At 41.9% G+C, this 22462-nt stretch overlaps 1 protein-coding gene across 5 annotated transcripts in view; it reads right to left on the reverse strand.

Annotated features, from left to right (window-relative positions):
- The window catches only part of DYM (dymeclin), a 165583-nt gene that overhangs the window by 102791 nt on the left and 40330 nt on the right, over positions 1-22462 (reverse strand). For all 5 annotated transcript variants that reach the window (XM_053408249.1, XM_053408253.1, XM_053408250.1 and 2 more), the window contains exons 7-9: positions 22063-22135; positions 15408-15533; positions 12601-12743 (exon numbers count right to left, since the gene is read on the reverse strand). In XM_053408249.1, coding sequence (XP_053264224.1) covers positions 12601-12743; positions 15408-15533; positions 22063-22135 — 342 coding nt within the window. The remainder of the gene's footprint in view (positions 1-12600; positions 12744-15407; positions 15534-22062; positions 22136-22462) is intronic.

A 22462-nucleotide genomic window follows, 5' to 3' on the forward strand; every position in this document is an offset into this window, starting at 1 on the left:
CTGTCTATACAACAGGCTCTCAATGCCAGTTCCGACTCAAGCCTGACCTTTTCAGCATCAAGAGAAGCATATTTAGCCTTTTGTTTTAACCTAGTTCCCAGCTAACAAACAGATTTAAAAACTACTCTGTGTCTATCTTGATGAATGCTTTACTTGGAATTAACCTTTTCACCCAAAAAGCAGAAAGCTGCATTCCAGGTATATGGGGTGTATCTCAAATACTGAAGTCCACTGTCATTTTCAATGCCAAGGAAAATCAACCCCCCACCACAAAATGTGTTATACCATATTTTATATTCATGCAATTGTGCTCATTTTGCAATTCATATATATACTTGCTGTTGTGACTGCTGCTACTGCCTTTGTTGCTTCATTGCTGCCTGAATCATCAATTACGTCTCTCCCCACCCCAATACTAAAGCCACTACATCACTCCTGCTGAACACAGAGGGCAGGCCCTCATTTGTAAACAGGCACCACATCAGTACTTTTTTGGTGGTGATTGGAATGTTCATAGATATTTAAGCAGAGATGGGAGAAGTGAAAATCACAACCCTTCTAGGTAAGTGTGAAGAGTAGGTCACTGACTTGAACATGAGGCAACACTGAGATACATTGGTTTATCTGTAATATCAACAGAGGCCGTTACTTCTCAGGGTTCCCAGCTTTCTAAGCCCTCAGGGACTGGTTTATCTACTCCTCTTTGTCAGCCACAAAATCTGTTTGCATTCATCAGCTAATACAGAGAGAAGACTATTTGGTGAAGCCAGTGGAATGGGGGGAAAGCATGGGGAACTGTCCATCAAGAACTTTACGGTGGACTAAATATACCTGCACTGGTCCACCTCCTCCACCACGCACAAAAAAACATTGCTTGAGGGGCTATTGCTGAATTGATAGTCAGTGTTGATGCAAAGCATCAGCCATTCACATAGTTTGATTTATCCCAGCCATCAAACGAATAAGCCAGCACGGAGATGGTCTTTTTGGCAAATGTGTCCTCTCTTTAGAACTTGTTCTCAAGAACTGTTCAGCTGATGTCATTATGATTGTCTTTAAGATTCTGGACTAAGTACATTCATGTTTGCCCATGCTAAATTAAACAGATGCATCTTTTTTTCATGAACTGCTTTTATTGTCATCGTTACTGCTGCTTTACACAAACAGTTGTATTTCCATTTTATTGTATTTTTAAAATATGCTTATTGATGTGATAATATTTTGAACACCATTTGTAAGGTCAACCTGAAAAGTAGTATATAAAATACCATGAACAAAGGTGCCAGAAATATAGGAAACAGTATAATGCTAAGCATGCTTACTCAAACGTAAGTCCTACTGTGTGCAATAGGACTCACCTCCAGATCACATGTGTATTGGTTTGCAGACTTAAGAGTCTCTATCAGGATGCATGTACGTGTATGCAATTATTTTTATTTTGTGCTGGGGGGTAGATAGGTGGTTGAGATTCTGCAGGATATCACAACATGTTATAGGGATTCCTCTATCAAGAAAGGGTTGGAAACCCCTGCAATAAACAAATGGGATGGAAGAGAGGAAAAATGTCCAAGCTTAAAAAATGAACAGCAGTGGGTTCAGTAACGAACCCTGAGGATTCCATTTAAATTTTAAGTTGCCCACTTAGCATAAATTCCCTATATCTACCTGTTGCATATTTTGAATTCTACACAATAGATTCTTTACAAAAACCAGAAGACAGAAATAAACTCACTACTAAGCATTTGCAATAATTCCAGAATTTTATTTTTGGAAATGGAAGTATTATTCAGTTTTCTGTAAAGTAATCTATAATAATTTTATTTAAAGCAATAGATACGAAGATGCTTCAACCATCAGATCTACCCTTCCTCAAATTTTAACCCATAATGCTGAAACAAATATCAGTGCTATATCTCAACAGCTTGCATAGTTTATGGTTTGTTCATTGCCAAAAAATCAATGGAGGGTACCAAATGTGATAATGTTAAAGGGTAATCTGGGGAGACTCTTGCTCAACCTTCTCAGACACTCAGCCACAGGGGAGAGCCAATAAGGGGAAGTGCTCATCCATTGACTTTTCCAAGAAATTTATCAGTTTCCCTAAGGCCTCTTTTGCAGCATAAAGAAAGGTTATGTTGCCATCTCACTCTGGTTCACAAGTTTAAATTCCCATTGCAGCAACACCCAGAGAGTTTCCTGGTCCCTCAACTAATCTAATAGGAATGTAGCTGGCCTTCAATGGAGCTGGCCAATATAGTGAAGTCCAGCTTCGTGAACTACAATATTATCTGTATTATTGTGCAATGACACAGGAACTTTTACTAACTTTTGTTTGTTTGTGAATAGGTGATGTGTCATCATACTGGGGAGTAGCTGGAAAAGTTCTGAAACCAGAAACAGATGTGTTTGGTTGCTATTAAAGCTCCAAAGATAAAAATACAAAAGGAAATATCTTCTCTAAGAAGCTCCAATGACCTTTCTTGACTAGATACTTCAAATAAGAGCTTAATGACGTAGGTCCCTAATATCTGAAAGACCACCTCTTCCCTACAGAACCTCTTGAGTGTTACGATCAACAGAAGGGGGCCTTCTTGGTAGTTCCAGCGCCCTCAGTAGTTGGGTACAGTGATGGCCTGGGATAGGGCATTCTCTGTGGCAGGTGATATAGGTTGTACAAACCTCCCCCCCCCCTTTAAAGGTGCATCTGGCACCTTCAATATAGTTTATGTTGCACACCAAAAATACACCGCTATATATTGGTTTGAAGCTCAACATCAAAAAAACGAAGATCATGGCCACTGGGCCCATCACCTCCTGGCAAATAGAAGGGGGAGAAATGGAGGCAGTGAGAGATTTTACTTTCTTGGGCTCCATGATCACTGCAGATGGTGACAGCAGCTGTTGCAATAGGAACTTCATCCTCATTTTCCAATCCTGGGTCCAGGGGGTTCAATGGTATCAGTACTGGCTCTGGGTTGGTATTTCTACAGTCTTGTAAATGACTAAACAACAACAACAACAACAACATATTGGTCTTTAACCACAGGGATATGTTTTCAGGGCCCACCATATTCCTTTAAGTTGTTTGAAACAGTTTAATATTGAATCTTAAATTGTTGTAAGCTGCAGTGAGACTCGATAGTGAAGGGCAGCTAATAAATTTAATAAATAATAAAAATAACATTAGAAGTAGCATATGCTCTCACACCAACTGTGATCAGTTTTCTCCTCGATAAATACCCAATAGTGTTGCACACAACCATAGAAATGGTAAGATCATCTAGGGACCATCCTAGTGAGCTCCCCCCCCCAGCGAGATGGATAATCTATATTAACAGAGGCAATGCTATGTCATTATTCTGTTACCCTAACTCTGTTACTTCATATGATGATGATCGCAGGGTCTGGGTTGATTCATATGGGGAGAGGCAGTCCTTGAAGTATTGCAGTCCTCGGCTGTTTACGGCTTTGTAAGTCAAAACCATGCTCAAACCATCTTCCCCCAGTGAGCAACCTAGCTGCCAAATTCTGCACCAGATGATGTTTCTGAACCATCTTCAGAGGCAGTTTCCAAAGACATCTTTGTGCTCCTGACCAAATGACCTGGAGGCCAGAGCTTAAAGATTATTTCAGAAGTTTAATTACATCTTAGTAGAAAGCATGGCTGCAAAGGTACAAAGTTCCTTGCTATGCCACTGCACTGGGGAAACGATTCCCACCAGATGTTACATTGGTTCATCTGCCTTATACAGAGTTGTCCATGAGTCAGATGCGGAATTTGCTAAGTAACTGTGATTCCAAAGTCAACACAAGCAGGACCAGGCCGCCCTCTCCCGATTGCAAAGATGTAGCCACAGAAAAGTGCCAAGCATCAGAGCTCAGAAGCTTGAAAACATCACAGGATGCCATTGCAACAGCAGCCCTCTGCAGACACCAAGAGTCAAACCTTCAAACAGATTTTCAATAATGCTTAAAATACTCAGTACTTTACTGAAATCACTGCAAAAAGAACTTCAGAATGCAACAGAGGTAAGCAGGGGGGCGGGTTAGAATAAAGAAAAGGCTTTTTTATAACAGAAAATATTTAGGTGAGCAAAACCTCAAGACAGCAGCTTCTCTAAAGCTGAAGTAGCACAGGGCATTTTTTTAAAAATGGTGCCATCTTCACTGATGCAGCAGTATTTTGAAGCAAAACACTTCTCTTTTGCACACACACTCCTATGCCTACCTACCTCTCTGCATGAAAAACACCCAGCCAAGGCCAATATCAGCACCTTGGGCAGCTGCCAAGGCTACCACCTAAAATGGCCCACCACTCAGGCCTATGTCCCAGCTTTGCTAAAACAAAATCGAAGTCAGCATGCTGAGAAGTGTCAAGCGGCTAATCTAGCTGCCACTTAAATTTCCCACAATGCCCCAGAGTGACGCTATCCCCAGGGGCTTTGTAGGAAACTGAAATGATGACTACACTTGCCTGACCACCACCACAAAAACCCACCAGACCCACCAATGGAAAATAAAGCCCACTGGAGGGAGCATTGTCGAGCAACCCCTCAAAACTGGAATCAAAGGTCATATTACACTTCTTTTGGAAAAAGCTCCAATAGTTCCCAAACTTTCCCCCAAATGGACCACTTCAAAATTGCTGATGGTCTTGGCACAAACCAGTGGTGAATGGGGCCTGACCCAAAAATGTGCAGACCAATGAATGTAATTTAGCTTAGTACAATAGGTGGCATTTTAGCCAGGCAAACGCCAGAGGTTTACACACACTTCTCTCTGGCCTTCCAGGCTCCTTCTTCTCTCTTTGGCAATCACTTGTAGCTGAGTAAGATTGTCTTCCAGGAACACGGTCCTAACAGTGAGTCCGTAAATGACTGTGTAGGTCAATTCTGGATCCACAAGTCCTTCCACAATGGGGACATAGGTTTCCGGGCAGGAGTTGATCATGCTTTGCCAAACATGCCTTCCTCTTAGCACGTTTCTCCCTTTTGTCCTGAGTTTGAGCGTCTTCAAACTCCACAACACCTTTGGAAAAGGCTGTTCTCCAATTGGAGTGCTCGGAGGCCAGTGTTTCCTAATTGTCGGTGTTTATGCTATGTTTTTTTAGATTTGCCTTGAGAGTCTTTAAACCTCTTTTGTTGACCACCAGCATTACACTTTCCATTTTTAAGTTTGTAACTGCTTTGGAAGATGATAATCAGGCATCCACACAACATGACCAGTTCAATGAAGTTGATCTTGAAGACTCATTGCTTTGACACTCGTGATCTTTGCTTCTTCCAGTACACTGGCATTAGTGTACGCATCCAAGTGATGTGCAATTTTTTTCAGAGACAATGCTGATGGAATCTTTCGAGGAGGTGGAGATGGCGTTTATAAGTGGTCCATGTTTCACAAGCATACAGTAAGGTTGGTAGTACAATTGCTTTGTAAACAAGCATTTTTGTTTCCCTGTGAATGTCCCGGTCCTCAAACACTCTGCACTTCAGTCAGGAGGAAGCTGCACTCGCAGAGTTCAGGTGATGTTGGATTTCAGCATCAATGTCGGCCCTTGTGGAAAAATAACTGCCCAGGTAGGAGACGTGATTGACACTTTCCAATGTTACACCACTGAATTGGATTTGTGGCACTGCAAAGGGGTTGTTTTGTGCTTGTTGGTGCAGCATGTTGGATGTTGGGTGATAGGCCAAGCTTTTCGTAAGCTTCTGCAAAGATATTTAGGATGGTTTGAAGGTCATCCTCTGAGAGGGCACACACTATGTTGTCATCAGCATACTGAAGCTCTATGACGGAAGTTATGGTAACCTTACTCTTTGCTTTCAGCCTGCTCAAGTTAAAGAGCTTTCCATCTGTTCAATATATGATTTCTACCTCGGTAGGGCATTTCCCTTCAACAATGTGTAGGTTCACGGCAATGAAAATAATAAATAGGGTTGGGGTGATAACACATCCCTGTTTAACACCTGATCCCACTGAGAATGGTTCACTTTGAGAGCCACTTTTACCTGTGATTGTTGCTGTCATATTATCATGGAGGAGCCGAAGGATGTTCACAAATTTATCTGGGTGGCTGATTTTCAGGACAGTCCACAGGGCAGTACGATTTACAGTGTCAATAAACACCATATACTGCCTAAGGACACATTCCACCCAAGTAAAAACCAGGAGGCCATGGCCAGGGGTGGGGAGCAGGATGTGGTCTGGTGAGAGTTCAGAGGGTCAAACAGAGAGGCCTGGGCCCTGGGCATAGGCTTCTCCATCTCTGCAGTACACAATTCCTATCACTAGTCCTTCTTAATACAAACCAGGTGCATGACATATGCAGGACTGTCCCAACTATGAGCCGCAAGAGAGGTCATTCTCTCACAGTGCAATGGGTTCCTGAGAGGAGGAGGATCTGTTTCGGCTCTGCCCAAGATCTTGCGTAAAAAGGGAAGAGGATATGGCTTGCAAAACTGGTAAAAAGGTTTAGACCAGCAGTGGCCTTATGTAAAACAGTGACAACCATTATTAATCAGTGCTTCTTCGCCTTAATCCCACTTTTCCCCAATAACGGCATTGCTCTTCCTCCAAATCAGTCACCCTGAACAAGACACTCAAGAAGCCAGTAGATTCATGTGCCACAAGTCACCCTACTCTTGCCCAAATGTAGCAGCACAAAGCCCCAAATCAACTCATCTATAACCACCCAACTGGAAGGAGGCAATTAAATTTAATCCGTGACAGCTAAGTAGTTAGTTTTATCCACACACTGTTATTTTGCTAAGCACAGAAACACTATTTTAGTCTTGTTATAATTTGGCTGGGCAAACTTTCACAGAAAGAAGGAAAATGTTTTTGATGGCTTGTTCAAAAGGAAAAACAGCCATTTATCAGAGGTTACGTAAAAAAAAAAAAATCTCATACTTGTGTTGGAAACTCAAGCTTGGCAGAACATATTTCATTAGAGTTGGTTCTTTTAAAATGTTCACTGAAAAAATAATGTTGTTTGTTATAATCCCGTTAACAGCTTGGCCTAAATTAAAAGAAATAAATGTCAAAGTCGGAAACTTTCCTACATCCTTAACCCAGCCTTTATGTCTAAAAAAACAAATGGGACAAGTAAAAGAAAACTTCCCTCAACCTTCAGATCCAAAAAGGCAAATTAAGACAAATATCCTTACTTGCCATGGCTGTTGCCCAACTTCTGTCAGAACAGATTCCTTAATATTGACATCTGTTGCCATGCCTAGAGAATTGGGAGGGGGGGCAATTAAAATTACCATGCCCACATGGAAGCTGCCGAAAAGCCCTTTCCTGCTACAGCCCTCCATGCAGGAAGAACAGTGCTTCCAAGCATCCTTGAATCAGCCCAACTGCATATCCATAGTGGGGGCTTCCAGAGATGTGCAAAGCAGGCATGGAGACATTGCGTATATTTGGGCAGACTCACAGGATCAGAGGCTTTTGAGTGTTACACCACACTCTAAGCTAAAGGATGCAAGATTTGGGAGTTAGATCTGCAGGATACAGTAAAAACTGTATATGAATGCAATACCTAAACATATGATTTCTAAATTATCAGAAAGTAAACATTTATTTATTCATGGCACTTACTGGCTGGCTTTCCAACAAAAAGTTGCCCAAAGCATTCTGAGGTTAAGAATTCCAAAATTCTTCCATGTGGTATGTCAGCTTTGAGACCACAAGGAAGCAGCTTACTCATGTTGCTTGGTTGCTACCTCAACATCAGAAGCCCGTTTCTCTCAGAAGGGAAATACAAGCGTACAGTGTTTTCATTGGGGCAGAGCAAAAGTTGTGGGCAAATATTTTACAGCTAAAAAAAATTGGAAGGCCTGGAATGCCCGGAAGATCTTTAAAATTTTGCTTTTCCCACTTCTGTTCACCGCTCTTCTCAGATGCTGCTTTGATGATGATGGCACTTCCTGCAGACTACATTATCCAATCAGATATCATATACTGCCAGAGTTATAAAGTCCCCATAGCAGAGGAACTCTGGCACAATGAAAACATCTCCAAGCCAAATCAGAGTGAGGACAATACCCCCTCTTCACTCTAAAAGGCAGAAGATGTCTGCCCCAATTTGCTTAGCTCCTAGTAACAGCTGTAACAAGGAGAGGAACTTGCTTCATAGGGGAAGGTTTTTTTCCATGAAAACACAACCTCCACTTTGACTCAGTGCTAATTGTTATCTTATCGTTTCAGAGAGCATGCCATTAAGGCAAGGATCCATAGGTTATTATTTAATGAATTAAATTATATCCCATGCTCCCTCCCGATGGCTGCAATGATTTAATGGCACTGTAACAGGACCACCTGTACCTGTCAATTACCTGGCATCACAATGACATCAGATGACGCAAAGCAATATTTTTTCTTTGTGGGCTCAGCTCAAGCTGCACCACCAAGCCAGTGATGTAAAAGAATATTTGCGCTTACAGCAAGCCCTGCTTGGGGAAAGGGGTCAGCTGCGCTATGAGTTCCCCACTCAGAACTCTATGGCACAGTTATGCCCAGCAGGCATTCTGTCGCTGATCAGCACTGACAGCAAGTCTTGCTTGCCAAGGAATAACTAGGGGCAGACTTTAAGGTTCCCAATTGTTTACTGGAAGCTACACCTCTAACTTGCTCCACACCTGCTATGACATTTGATGCCAGGCATTGAGCAGGTGGACATGGCTTGCGGAAGACACCTTTGCAGAGCAAACTGGGACCCATGCCAGGCCTAATAATGCTTGCTTGCAGGAGATTCCTCAACCCTGTCATGTAGGAACCTACCTGCTCAGGGATTTTTAAATAGAGATACAATCAAATAGCAAATACGGGACGCGGGCGGTGCTGTGGGTTAAACCACAGAGCCTAGGACTTGCCAATCAGAAGGTCGGCGGTTCGAATCCCCGTGACAGGGTGAGCTCCCATTGCTCGGTCCCTGCTCCTGCCAACCTAGCAGTTCGAAAGCACGTCAAAGTGCAAGTAGATAAATAGGTACTGCTCCGGCGGGAAGGTAAACAGCGTTTCCGTGTGCTGCTCTATTTCACCAGAAGCTGCTTAGTCATGCCGGCCACATGATCCAGAGGCTGTATGCCGGCTCCCTCGGCCAATAAAGCGAGATGAGCGCCGCAACCCCAGAGTCGGTCATGACTGGACCTAATGGTCAGGGGTCCCTTTACCTTTACCCTTTACTAGCAAACAGAGTTTGCAATTTAGCAGATTCAGATATGTTCTTGACTGGGAAAATAAACGCAAGGACTCACGTAGTGAATGATCTGGGAGTGCCCAATGCTGTAGCATCGTTGAAGTTGAGTGTGTGCGGATCTGACTGGTGCTTGGAAGGGGTACTACTGGGAACCTGACATAAGCTCCTCTGAGCTTTCCGGGGAATAATACAGTAAACATAAAAAAATAAACCATGGTTCAGATGTGTGAAGGGGGAATCCCTTTTGTGTGACTTGTTCTATTTTCAAAGTTACATTCTAGGCTGACAAAGCAAATCCACATTCTCAATCCCATACATGCATTGGATTGGTCTATGCTACAGCACTAGCTGGAGTTAACGTTGCAAATTTTGAGCAGCGTAAGCAAAAAGTGCACCGTCTTTCTGTTTTTCCAATAATCAAACTGCACTTGACTACCTATACACCAAATCTCACCTTTCTTTATGTGGCAGAAATGCCTTAAACACTTTGATGCACTTTCCAGAGAAATAATACACTATCTAAAGTAGGAGGGAAGAAATTCCTGCATTGTCAGGAATCTCTAAAAAGCCCGTCTGGAACAATTTAAGCAATTTATCAGTGATTTGAGAGAAAACAACTACTATTCAATGTCTGAAAGAACAGCATTAGCATGGCAAGTCGATACATGTTTGTAAATTCAACAGAGCCCAAAGGGATTGTGGGAGGCTGGCTCTTTCCTATCAGCTGTGTACTGTAAACTTACTCCAAACAACAAAGAAATGCTCTTTTACTGCCTCCAAGAGGAGAATCAGCTGCACTGTCATGGGCTTGACTGAAAACTTTCCGAGCAAGTAAAAATGAGCCTACTTTTAATGTGCTTGGCAAGGGAGCTCCAGCACAGATTTTACATATAAAAATAGAAGACTCTGCATTACTAGATTACCCGCTTCTTTGCAAAGGCTGACAGCCCTCACCATTAGGAGGGAATGGGTATGGGGAGAGAAATAACATGCATATATAGTTGCTGTCACAGCATTTCCCAAGGTTCTGAAACTGATTGTACCTTCTGCCCTGCACAAAGTGTCTGTTCCACATATTAGCACATGGTGATCTTTGTAGAGATGATAGTCATACTGGAATCCAAACCCCAGGGGCACTCGCCCCTATAGACTGAGAGCCTGTAGGCAATGGTCACTCCAAATATCACTGGAAATGTGTAAGAACCAGCTTGGTGGGAAAGAGGGCCAGTTGTGAATGAACAGATCAGGACAGGGAGAGTCAGTGCGGTGTAGTTGCCAGAGTATTCGACAATGAATGAGTGGGTAACCTTGTGCCGGTCACACATACTCCATTCTAACCTGTCTCAAGGGTTGCTGTGGGGATAACAGAGTGAGAAATAACCACATATAGCAACTTGAGATCCTTAGAGGAAAGCTGAAATTTAAGCAAAGCAAACATTATTTTAAGGGGCTTAGTTAAGCGCAGGCATAGGCAAACTCGGATTCCCATCATCCCTGACCACTGGTCCTGTTAGCTAGGGATGATGGGAGTTGAAGTCCCAAAACATCTGGAAGGCCGAGTTTGCTTATGCCTAGTTAAGCAGAACAGGGGGGGGGGGGAGGTCCTGGCATTATAAGTCCCCAAATTCTATAGCTGATAAAAATGCATCTTTTAGAGTGGGGCATATTGGCTGGCCCAAGGCACCCCGTCTCCCCATCTGGATTTGGGCCAGAAAGAAAGGCAAGGTATGGGTGCATGGGGGTAAGATGAAAGCACACACAATTTGTGACACTCTACATCATTGCTGATCAAGGGGCACATCTGTTAAGGCAACAGCCTTAGCTTCCAATCAGATTTGTGAGATTTGAGCCAACAGGTGAAAGCCTTAATTCTTTTTTTAAAAAATTATTGAATAATAATACAATTCCTAACAAAAGGAAAAATCTATGTGCTCTAAGCACCCACCCATAAGCCACAGCCCTCTTCAACAAAACTTCTGCTGCCAAAGCTACAGGGTTTCCATTATCTGCCTTATACGCAATAATAGTTTAATTCTAGTTCATGCAGTTCATGTTTGCATCACAGTACATCCAAGACACTTTACCAACTCTTTGTTGTTCTCTACTGGCTTGAGACAAGACAATAATGAAAACTGCTAGTATGTTTAAGATTAACATTTTGCTCACCGTGGGGTCTTTAGCAGGGAGGAAGTGCAGACAATCTGCTTTAATTGTTTTTGTTGCAGAGGAGTTACAGACAGGGGAGTGGGGGGAGAGGAAATAAAATGCACATGAAAGCCTTCCTACCACACACAGTACTGTGGTTAGAACTTGTCAGCATTCCTTACAGACACAGAATTGATTCATGCTGAAAACAGATACCCAAAGAGGCAGGGCGTACCAAAAAGTGATTCCTATCAGAAGAGAAGAGAAGGCAAATCTATTCAAAACTGAGAAAAAGAAGGCTGGGTAGTGTGCAATTATATGGCAAAGAAACTAAGCCGGTACTCAGTACTGAGACATGTAACTGCCATGACAATGAAAATAACTGCCTGTGCTCACAACTGTTTGCTTTTAATGTCTTCAGAATGATTTGGAAAAAATCCTAGTACAGTAGTACCTCACGTTACATATGCTTCAGGTTACAGACTCCGCTAACCCAGAAATAGTGCTTCAGGTTAAGAACTTTGCTTCAGGATGAGAACAGAAATTGTGCTCTAGTGGCGTGGCAGCAGCAGGAGGCCCCATTAGCTAAAGTGGTGCTTCAGGTTAAGTACGGACCTCCGGAACGAATTAAGTACTTAACCTGAGGTACCACTGTACAGAGATGTGGTACAAAAGTAGTTAGGGGACACTTCACATAACCAAAATTGAGGGTTTTAGTCTCACTTTGCATCTCCAGGTATGGGCACATGATCCAGCGGGATGGAACAATCACAGTGTTAGCTGGACATATAATCAGACACACTTGTAACTATGCCCATGAGGCTTAACTTCAATGGCCTAGAGATAGATCGAGTAGAAATTACTTAGGTAACATAGTCTGTGGAAACAGATAGTAATGAAGGGTACTACCTTTACCGTCCAGTTCTTATAAAGGTCATACCAGTCTTAAAAGAGCATATTTTAGAAGAATGTGTATGTAAACTGAAGAGGAAGCACTGAAGGCAGCAACACACAGATACTCCAGATTTCCATAACATCTAATTACTACAAGGCTTTCCCCCCAGTCTTAGTAAAACCTACAGCACAATCCCTTGCACTCTGCACAGCTTAAGTCCTGGTCCACTTCTGTTTTTCCTACTACCCCCATAAAAACAACATTCCTGCAGAAAAGCAAGCCAGCCACCGATACAGTAGAATCAAACCCTCAAACAAGAAATGGACAAATACATAGGTAGCACCAGTACATAAAGACTCACTTGCTACTCCTGATGCAATTCCATAAAGCAGACCTCCTCCGTCTGACTCTGGCTGAAAGACGTGTGTCCCTGGGGGAGGACTTCTCTCTTGTCTGATGAAGTTATATAGCAATGTTTTCACAAGTCTGCTGGTATACGGGAGACTGAAAATGCAAAACAGAGCCAGAAATCTAGAATGATTTGGGATGGCACTAGAATAAAATTCCGATTTCTTTCTCTCACCATCCTTCTCAGTGGGATGGATGGCACTACTATGCAATTACATAAAATGCCAGGTTTAAAACAGATTTCTTCCCCTAACTGGCAGTGGGTCAGCAGGAGATACACGTGAGAGCATTGTAATCTAAATAACCATATAACTAAACATTTTTAAAGCCTCTATTTTGAAGGACACCCAACCCCACAATGCTTTCAAAAATGTGAAAATACGAACAACCTAGAGAGTCACACAAGTAAGCAAAAGCAGGTTAAGGCTTCCTCTTTTCAAACAGCAGTCCTCCATGCCACATGGCAGACTGTTTCTGAAACAATTTATGGTGTGGTACGATGGGGGAGGGATTTGCTGAACAACAGAAAAATTCCGAAAATTTCGAAAGGTGTGCACAATTCTCTGGATCTGCTTGCCTGAAGTTGCTTTCTTAATCCTGGCAAGAGTGCTTACATTTACTTTTTGCAAAATATGTAGTAGTTCAGGTTGTCCAGGCACATTTAAAGATTATTCTAACTGGATTTATCACCACTCCATAAAGGAAGGGAAAACCTTGCAATTGCCTTCCGCTCCGTTGCACATATTGGTCAATAATATCAATAATCAACTAAATTGGGGGGAAATAGCAGAGATACCATATTTTTCGCCCTATAGGATGCACCGTCCCATAAGGCGCACCTAGTTTTTTTGGGGGGAAATAAAGGGAAAAAAATTATTTCCCCCCGAGGCGTGGGGCTGGGGAGGCCCGAGCTTCCCCCGACCCCAGCCCCCAAACAGGCAGCTCTCTGCAAGCCATGGGAGCGCTCCCACTGCTTGCTGAGAGGTCCGCGAAGCCTGGACGCGCTGATCTCAGCGCGCGCAGGCTTTGGCATGCAGGCAACTCTCCGCAAGCAGTGGGAGCGCTCCCGCTGCTTGCGGAGAGGTCCGCAAAGCCTGGGCGCGCTGATCTCAGCGCACGCAGGCTTCGGCATGCAGGCAACTCTCCGCAAGCAGCGGAAGCGCTGCTTGCGGAGAGGTCCGCGACGCCTGGAGAGCGAGAGGGGTCGGTGCACACCGACCCCTCTCGCTCTCCAGGCTTCAGCGAAAGCCTGCATTCGCCCCATAGGACGCACACACATTTTCCCTTCATTTTTGGAGGGGGAAAAGTGCATCCTATAGGGCGAAAAATACGGTAACTTCATTCAGAGATGGAAAGGAGATACTGTCTGCTAGGATTCTGTAAAGTCCTTTAGGTGAATGCAGTCTCAGACAACAGATTAGTTAAGTATGGTTTACATTTGACATTATCATCATCTTGATTCAAGCATCAAACTTCCAACTCCCCATCCCCTGACTTGTGCAGGATGTATTTATTCACAGAAAGGAAATAATCAGATTATATGCTTCCTTGACATAGTGACCACACAAGAATATTTTTCTGGCATATGGTGTTGTGACTATGAGAGACTATATATTACTCTCTTCTCTGTGTTTTAGTGGCAAAAAAGAGGCATGTTCAACATAAATGAAGGCAAGCCGCCACTAAATGTCTTTGGAAAAGCATTGCTGCTAATATTGTGCAAAAGACACATGGTTGCACATGCACATGAGAGATTATCTATGTCTAGATTCAAATCCTCACTTTATCCATAAAGCTCACTGTCTCACAACCCAACTTTCCTGTAAGCAGTTTCTCAAACGCTTTTTGACTTCGACCCTACCTTTTAATCACACTCCACCCCTGCAGAACCCCAATCTACAGTGGGATCCAGAAATATGAATAAATAAGTTATAGCTGTAAAGAAAATCTGAAAAAATCCTAGATAATTTGGGTGAGCGTACAGGTCTCCTTGACTATGACCCCAAGACTTACATTTATTTTAAAAAAACACCAGTTTATTATTAAAATAAAATTCAGAAAGGGAGTAACAACATTGCATTCTGTGCACAGTTAATCAAAATCCTACTAAAAAAACCCAGAGGCTGGTCTATTTATTTGGAAAAGATGTTATGTATCCCAGGGTGTGGTGAGATTAGTTTTTCAGTGAAGCAGCTCATCTTCCACAAGAGGGACAGGATCAATGGGTTCTGTACTTGTCTCTGATAATCCTCAACACCCAAGCCCCTAACTGCTGAAGGATTTCTCAGCTAACAGCCCACCACCCTACCCCACCCACAGGAGGTCAGCCCCACAGTTTGAGAAATGGTGCCTCAGATGCAAAGAGATGCAGTAAGAATTGTGAAGCACTTTGTACTCTGAAAAAAGTTTTGTATTTTTAAAAAAATAAAATATAGAATGGCTGAACTTTCTATATTCAACAGGATTCTGCATATGTATTATAAAGTGGGATTGTATGTAGACACACCCACATGCAAACTATTTCACATTTAGAGTCAGCGTTCTATTTTTACTGCCTTGACACACTTCTATTTAGATGAGCTGAATATTTTCTCATCTCTCTGAGCTGTTAAGATTCAGTTCACTAGGAGTTTGAGAGATACTCTGGCATCCCAACTAAATGAAAGCATTTATAATATTGAAGCGGCAGATACAAGAACTCAGTGAACTCCAATAATGAAAACAATCTATATAGAAAGCAGCATTGTGGTTTGAACATACCATCGACCACGCATGAGGTATTTATGAATGATGCTTTCCCGCAGAATTTCCTTGTGGAACAGTTGGCAGGAGAGGAAAACAACAAAAGTCGTCACAGCTTCTAGAGAAATGCTGTATGTTATGTCTCTGCAAAGAAAAATAGTAAGAGGATTAATGAAAACCAATGAATATATATTTGACAGCTGAATTTTTCGATTATGAGCAAATACTTGAAATTAATGTGTTTGCAATAAGCCTAGAGCAAGGAAGCCCTTGAGAATAAGGAAAGGGCCCCAGCTCCTGTCAACAACGTCACAGAAGCTCTTCCAGATGTATGAAATGAATCAAGAATACACTACAGTGGTACCTCGGGTTACAGACGCTTCAGGTTACAGACTCTGCTAACCCAGAAATAGTACCTTGGGTTAGGAACTTTGCTTCAGGATGAGAACAGAAATTGTGCGGCGGCGGCATGGCGGCCCCACTAGCTAAAGTGGTGCTTCAGGTTAAGAAGAGTTTCAGGTTAAGAACAGACCTCTGGAATGAATTAAGTTCTTAACCCAAGGTACCACTGTATTAAATACTGTCCTATTTCTAGCTCCCTCATTGCTTCCAACACCCATCTTTTGTCTTAACAAATCAAATGGAACTCCATTTATCATTTGTTTTTATTTATTACATTGGCATTCCGCCTTTCCTCCAAGAAGTACAACATTGTATCATACATTGTTCTCCCCTCACCTCATTTTATCATCACAACTGTCCTACAAGGTAGATTTCACCAAGAGACCTTCATGGCCAAGTGGATATCTGAACTCCTGCAGAGATCTCCCGGACCCCAATCAAACCAATATTCTAACCACTACACAACACTGTCTCTAATGTATTTGCTTTGCTTTGTCTGACATATGAGGTTCCATTACTACTACTTATAAAACACCCACATTTAGCTAGACCAGCAGTAAGCGTAGTGCCCTCCAGATGTTGTCAGACAACAACTCTCATCAACCCCAATCATAGGCCATGCTAGCTATGGATGATGGGAGTTGCTGTCCAGCAACATCAAGAGGGTACCACATTAGCTACCGCTGAGCTATACAGTGTGTGAGACCAGCTGCCACCACCAAAAATTATGTCCCTGTGTCACATTACCTCCCTGTAACATATAGGAGCATTTGCCCTGCCCTGCGCTGTGCCATTATTTCATGTGATTCTCCACACAACATCATTATCTGGCAGTGGCAGATGTGGAGACACAACATTTCCATGACTTACAGCAAGGGGAAAGTGATCCTACACGCGGTATAATGTGTACATGTGCATAATGTTGAGCTCCAAACAAAAGATAAGGAATACCTTAGCAAAAGAGAAGGAACGCTATGTATACTATTTAGAACATTTCTAAACTGCTCTAAACAGCTCAACATTAAAAAATATCTAAGTGATGTAGCATATAAGTGTTCTCTTAAGAAGAAAATAAGCTTATTATTATTCAAGAGATGTGTTACAAGCAAGTTTTTAAAGACAAAGGAATTGCCTCTGAAGTTGTACCTGAGTATGTTGTACTTGAAACATGTTAGATATGACAAGAAATTGGCATGTTTCTACTATTAAATAGATGTTCTATAGTATCTCCTTTAAAAGAAATGCATCACAAATCTGTGTACCATCCTTGCGCACTTTTCTAGTCTCTCTTTTGAAATCTGCATCCTTGTGATTCGGACTTTAAAAGTCATCCCAGGCAGACAGGAGATGTGCACAGAAAAACAGCTCCTATCCCATATGGCTAGGATGTTTGAATGACCAGTTCTTGTAGCCAGGGGCTCCCACCAATGAAATCAGCATCACCAGTTGGGTGCTGGTTCATTGGGAAAGACTCACTCAGCCAACTCCCATTTAAAAAGAATTATTTGAATGTTATATCAGCTAAGCAGAAGTTGCTCAAGAAGAAGTACCACATACATGACAGGTGTAACAAAAGAGCCCCTAAGATGTATAAATTGCTTTCTACTAAAGTGTTTTCATGAACACCTGAGAGTATAAAAATATTACATGCAACATCATAAAGTGTCACCTTGTATTACACACTTTTTAATAAACAAGTCTACAGTGGACCCTCCAGCTATGAACTTAATTCGTTCCGGGGGTCCGTGTGCAACCCAAAAGTTACGTTACCCAAAGGTAACGTGACCCGAGGTACCACTGTACTTGATTCTTACATTCAGCATACAGAATACAGCATACAGAAGGGATACATGTATGGTTAATAATTTTCACTTTAGCCTGTATTTTCTGCTTTGCTGATATATGTTGCCAGGATGGCCAAGGTGTTCAGGAAGGTACACCTTTAGGGTGGTATTCAACTAAGTTTTACTCAGAGTAGACCTACTAAACTTCATGAACCTTAGTCATTTTCATTAATTTCAGTGGATCTACTCTTAGTTGCTTGCTGCCCATACACTGGCCCGCCTTACTTCTTTAAGCCATTCTAATTGGTGCTGTGAGTTAAACCACAGAGCCTAGGGCTTGCCGATCAGAAGGTCCGCAGTTCGAATCCCTGCGACGGTGTGAGCTCCCGTTGCTCGGTCCCTGCTCCTGCCAACCTAGCAGTTTGAAAGCACGTCAAAGTGAAAGTAGATAAATAGGTACCGCTCTGGCGGGAAGGTAAACGGCGTTTCCGTGCGCTGCTCTGGTTCGCCAGAAGCGGCTTAGTCATGCTGGCCACATGACCCGGAAGCTGTACACCGGCTCCCTCGGCCAATAAAGCGAGATGAGCGCCGTGGCCCCGGACTCGGTCACGACTGGACCTAATGGTCAGAGGTCCCTTTACCTTTTTAATTTCTTACACCTCAACTTTAACCCAGTTAACTTATTTCACTGGAAGCATTGAGTTTTTTTTATAAAAGAAATCACTAATTATGACTGTCAGAATTGGTTGTTCCACACTGCAAGTTTCAAATAATACAGGAACAGGGTTTGATTGCCATACTTCCTGAGGGTCCACCAGAAAAGGTGAAAGGGGAGCTGCCTGGGAGTATAGGTCAGTTTAGAACACTGCAAAGCAAGCTGAGTATCCAATTATCATTTTCAGGGTACGAATACAAGAACTTAATGTGAACCTGATCTTTCCTCCTGGCATAGCTCCCAAAATTAACGCCCACTAATGGCAAACATGCATGCAAAGAATATACTAGTTACAGCCATCCATAAATGTTTGGGAAGCTTCTCAATGTACTTTTTAAAAAAAAAATAATTGAAAGCAACCGTGACCTCTTCTGCCACCCTCTTCTCCATGGAAAGAACAGGAAATATTTCCAGTTAATTCTCCCACCTCCACAGAACGGAAGGGAGTGCATTCAGAAGCTACAACAGGGAATTAAGATGCCTTGTTTACGAGTCATTTCATGCCTCTGGGTAAGCTTCAGATAGTCAGTATTTTGATTTCTAGTCCCTACTTACCATTATATTCAAATAACCAAAAAAAAATTAAGTTTAATATGTTGTGTGTTAAGGGCTTTCTGTTTTCTAACAAGAAGCCACAGAACCTAACCCCACTACCACCATTTCTCATACTGGTGGAAAGCAAATCAACCAACTCACCCTTAACATGACTATAGCTCTACAATTCAACCGTAAAAGTAAAAATTATCATCTATAAGTGGTGTGAAACATTCACTGAATTATTCTAAATGAAGGATATTTGCATCCTTGCACCAGTCATTGCATAACCACCACCCAAAAAAACCTCAAACAACCTACATGATATTTCTGGACTTGATTTACCCTTATTGCTGAAGTCAGAAATAATAGCAAACCAGTGAATGATGCTTTGCTTTTATGAGATGAGCATGTTCTGTCATCTCCTTCCTTTACATGAGATAACAGACTCTTCCTAAGATGGTTAATGAAAAAACACAGCTTGCTATTGCATCCAAACACAGCAACCATATTCTGTTGCATTAGGAAGCAACAGCAAACGATAGTTCGACATTCACCAAGATAGGGAACTTCTAATCTCCTCCCTTTACATATAGAGGGAAATGGATTAAGATCAAGGTTGTTCATACTTATAACAGCAAAAGATGAATTGTCATTACATCTGAATCAAGCACAGGTCACGTTCAAACATTATGCTAAACCATAATTTAGATCAACATAATTTAGATTCAGCTCATTTAGAGCTGAAATGAAACATAGCACGCCCCAGGCTTGCATGCTCCTCCTCCTTCTGCATAGCTGGGTGGCGTTCAGAAGCTTTCACTTCTGCTTTTAAAGTATTGTAAATCTGTCTTTATTTTCTTGTTTTATCTTTTTGTAAACACCTTTGAGGTTTTTGTTTATACAACCAAGCGGTGTATAAATTTCATGAAATAAATAAGACACTGTGATTTCAAGCTGGCTTTTTCAAACAAATCACAGTTAACATTAACCACATTTTGTCACTTGGAAGTGGAAATGAAAGCTTCTGAGCACCTCCCTTCAGCAACATGGGATGAATTCAGGCCTAAGGTCTGTTGCATTTCATTCACATCGCGCTACACTATCATTTAGTGTATATGTCATACTATTAATGACATACCAAAGCAGCTTTTGCAGTTGTAAGCTTAATTTCATCTGTTCAAGGTTTTGACACCCTTTAAAAATATATAATTCGGCAGGGGATCCACAAATGCCCATTAACCCAAGCAGGCAGAGCAGTTGTGAGATTTGAAAAGGTCAAAACATTTTCTAAACATTTCCACTCCCCATCATCCTTAAGGGTCTTTAAAGTGTTGAGCAACCTTTTCTTTTAAGAACAAAATAAAAATCAGTCATAATTTTGACTGGCTGGCATTTTAAATATTACCTTCACCCAGATAGCAGGGACAGATAATAAATAAAAACAAATAAAAGCCTCAATGGTCTCTGACATGTGTAGAAGTCATTCTCACTTCAGTCATCAGTGAGGTATCTTAACGGAAGATGCTGTTTCTTCCATTCCATATCACAGACTGCTTTGGACACTTATTTCAAAGGTCTCTCACTACCATGCCACATTTTTTAGGGCATGAGGTTGCTGCTGTTCAAGAAATGTGTATCTTCTGCCCTTTGGGCTCCTGGAACTAGATGCATGCAACTCTGCATCCTGGTGATTGATTTTTATAGGGCTTGACTGTGGTTTCAGACTGTTTTCAAATGGAGTGACCGGCTATCACTCGTCTCCATACGGCCGCACGCTGGCTTCCAACAAAGAGAATGATTTATGAATGTGTATCTATTACTCCGTCCTTTCACCTCTCAGCATTTCCTCTAATCTGCCCCAGACAGAAGTATCAGTGTTCCAGGAAGTACCAACAATACCTCTTTGCATCATCAGAATCACTTCTCTAAATCATGCCACAAATTCATTAGACAGCAACTGCCCAAGAATTAATATAATGACGGCAGGACCATGTTTCATGACAGTGAGGTTTCCAAAGAAAACAGCTGGGCCTTTATCAGGATACTAAATGGCTAGCCTCATTCCAAGTGAAAAAGAAATCAGCAATGTGAAAAATGAAAAGGCTCCAACAGAGAAACATGAACTTCAACGGCTAATCTAAAAGAGACAGAAAACAAGTTCTGCTGACATTTTTCAGGGCTGGACGGTACAAATACATAAAAATAAGGAGGTAGCTAAATGGAAGGCCAATTAAGATAGCCTCATAACAAATCCACCTTTAGAGGAAGAAAAAAACACCAATTTAAACCAAAAGATTTGGAATAAAGAACGTACAAAAGGAAAGCAAAGAAATATGCAACTTTGAAAGCAATGCAACAATACAACTTTGAAATATTTTTAATACCCCCCTCCGCCCACAGCAAGCAGAAACAAACACAGTGTGCTGAGGTACCAACAATGTGCACAACTGAGGCAGTAAGTGGATACAGAGCTGGAAGCAAAGAGGGCTGTGGCAGAGTGGGTGGTGAGAGCTACAGAATGATGTTGCAACAGGGGAGATCTCTGAGCTTCCATTATTATTTGCTAAACCTTTTTAGAAATCCAATGCTAAGGCAACTATTTTTGTTTCCTGGCTTCTGAGGGGTTGCTTAACCACATCCAGTAAGGCTAGATGGCAATTAAATTAAACCATAGCCATGTAGCAAGCCCTTCTCAGAGCAGGATAAGTAAAGAGAGAGCAATCCCAGTTCTGATATGCATGCAAGCTAGGTTTGAAAAACTTTTCTACTGCTTTGCATCAAGTAGTGCTCAAGATAGAATCAAGGAATTGTAGAGTTGGAAGGGACTTCAAGGGTTCTTTAGTCCAGTCCCCCGCAGTGCAGGAATCTCAACTAAGGCATCCATGACAGACGGCCAGCCAACTTCTGCTTTAAAAACCCCAATGAAGGAGATTCAATCACCTTCAGTCCCATTCAAGGAAGCTGGATATGGTGAGCAGTTGTAGTCCACATCATCTGCAGGGTATGGGGGTACCATGCTGCCCAACACTGACCTATTGCCACACCTTCACCAATACCCAAAAGATTGCTCCTGGCATTTCAAACAGCAGTCGGTCCAAAAGAAATGTCACCATTTATTTTTATTTTTGTAAAGCTATTATAAAATTGGCAAACTGTTAGCTGGTAATTTTACTATATCTTCTCAGAAGGCAACTGAAACAGACATTCCATAACTTTTATCATGAAGTTTACTTACAAAAGAGGAATCTCAACAATCAGCTGAATGAGGCAGCACAGTAACTCTTCCATAAGGTCTTCACATTCTGATCCTGAAAGAAAACAAAGAAAAGTACCATTGATGGATATTTTGATATTAGCAATCTATTCTGTGTTCTCATTTTGTAGTTTTATGTAGTGATCTGCCCTGTGGTCTTTGGATGAAGGGCTGTATACAAATGTAATTACTAGTAAGAATAAGAATGATCGGCTTTCCCTCCTTGAGAGAAAATTCGTCATTTTCATCCTGATTCCCATTTACTGAAGAAGTTCAAACTCACTGTACCCCTCATGAAAAGCCTTTTAAAAATCCAGAATGTAATGTTGAAATCTTGGGGGAGGGGGCTTCTTGTGAAATTCGTACAAAATTAAACTGAGCC

This window comes from Podarcis raffonei, chromosome 11, assembly GCF_027172205.1.
Source record: "Podarcis raffonei isolate rPodRaf1 chromosome 11, rPodRaf1.pri, whole genome shotgun sequence".
NCBI classification, from domain to species: domain Eukaryota; kingdom Metazoa; phylum Chordata; class Lepidosauria; order Squamata; family Lacertidae; genus Podarcis; species Podarcis raffonei.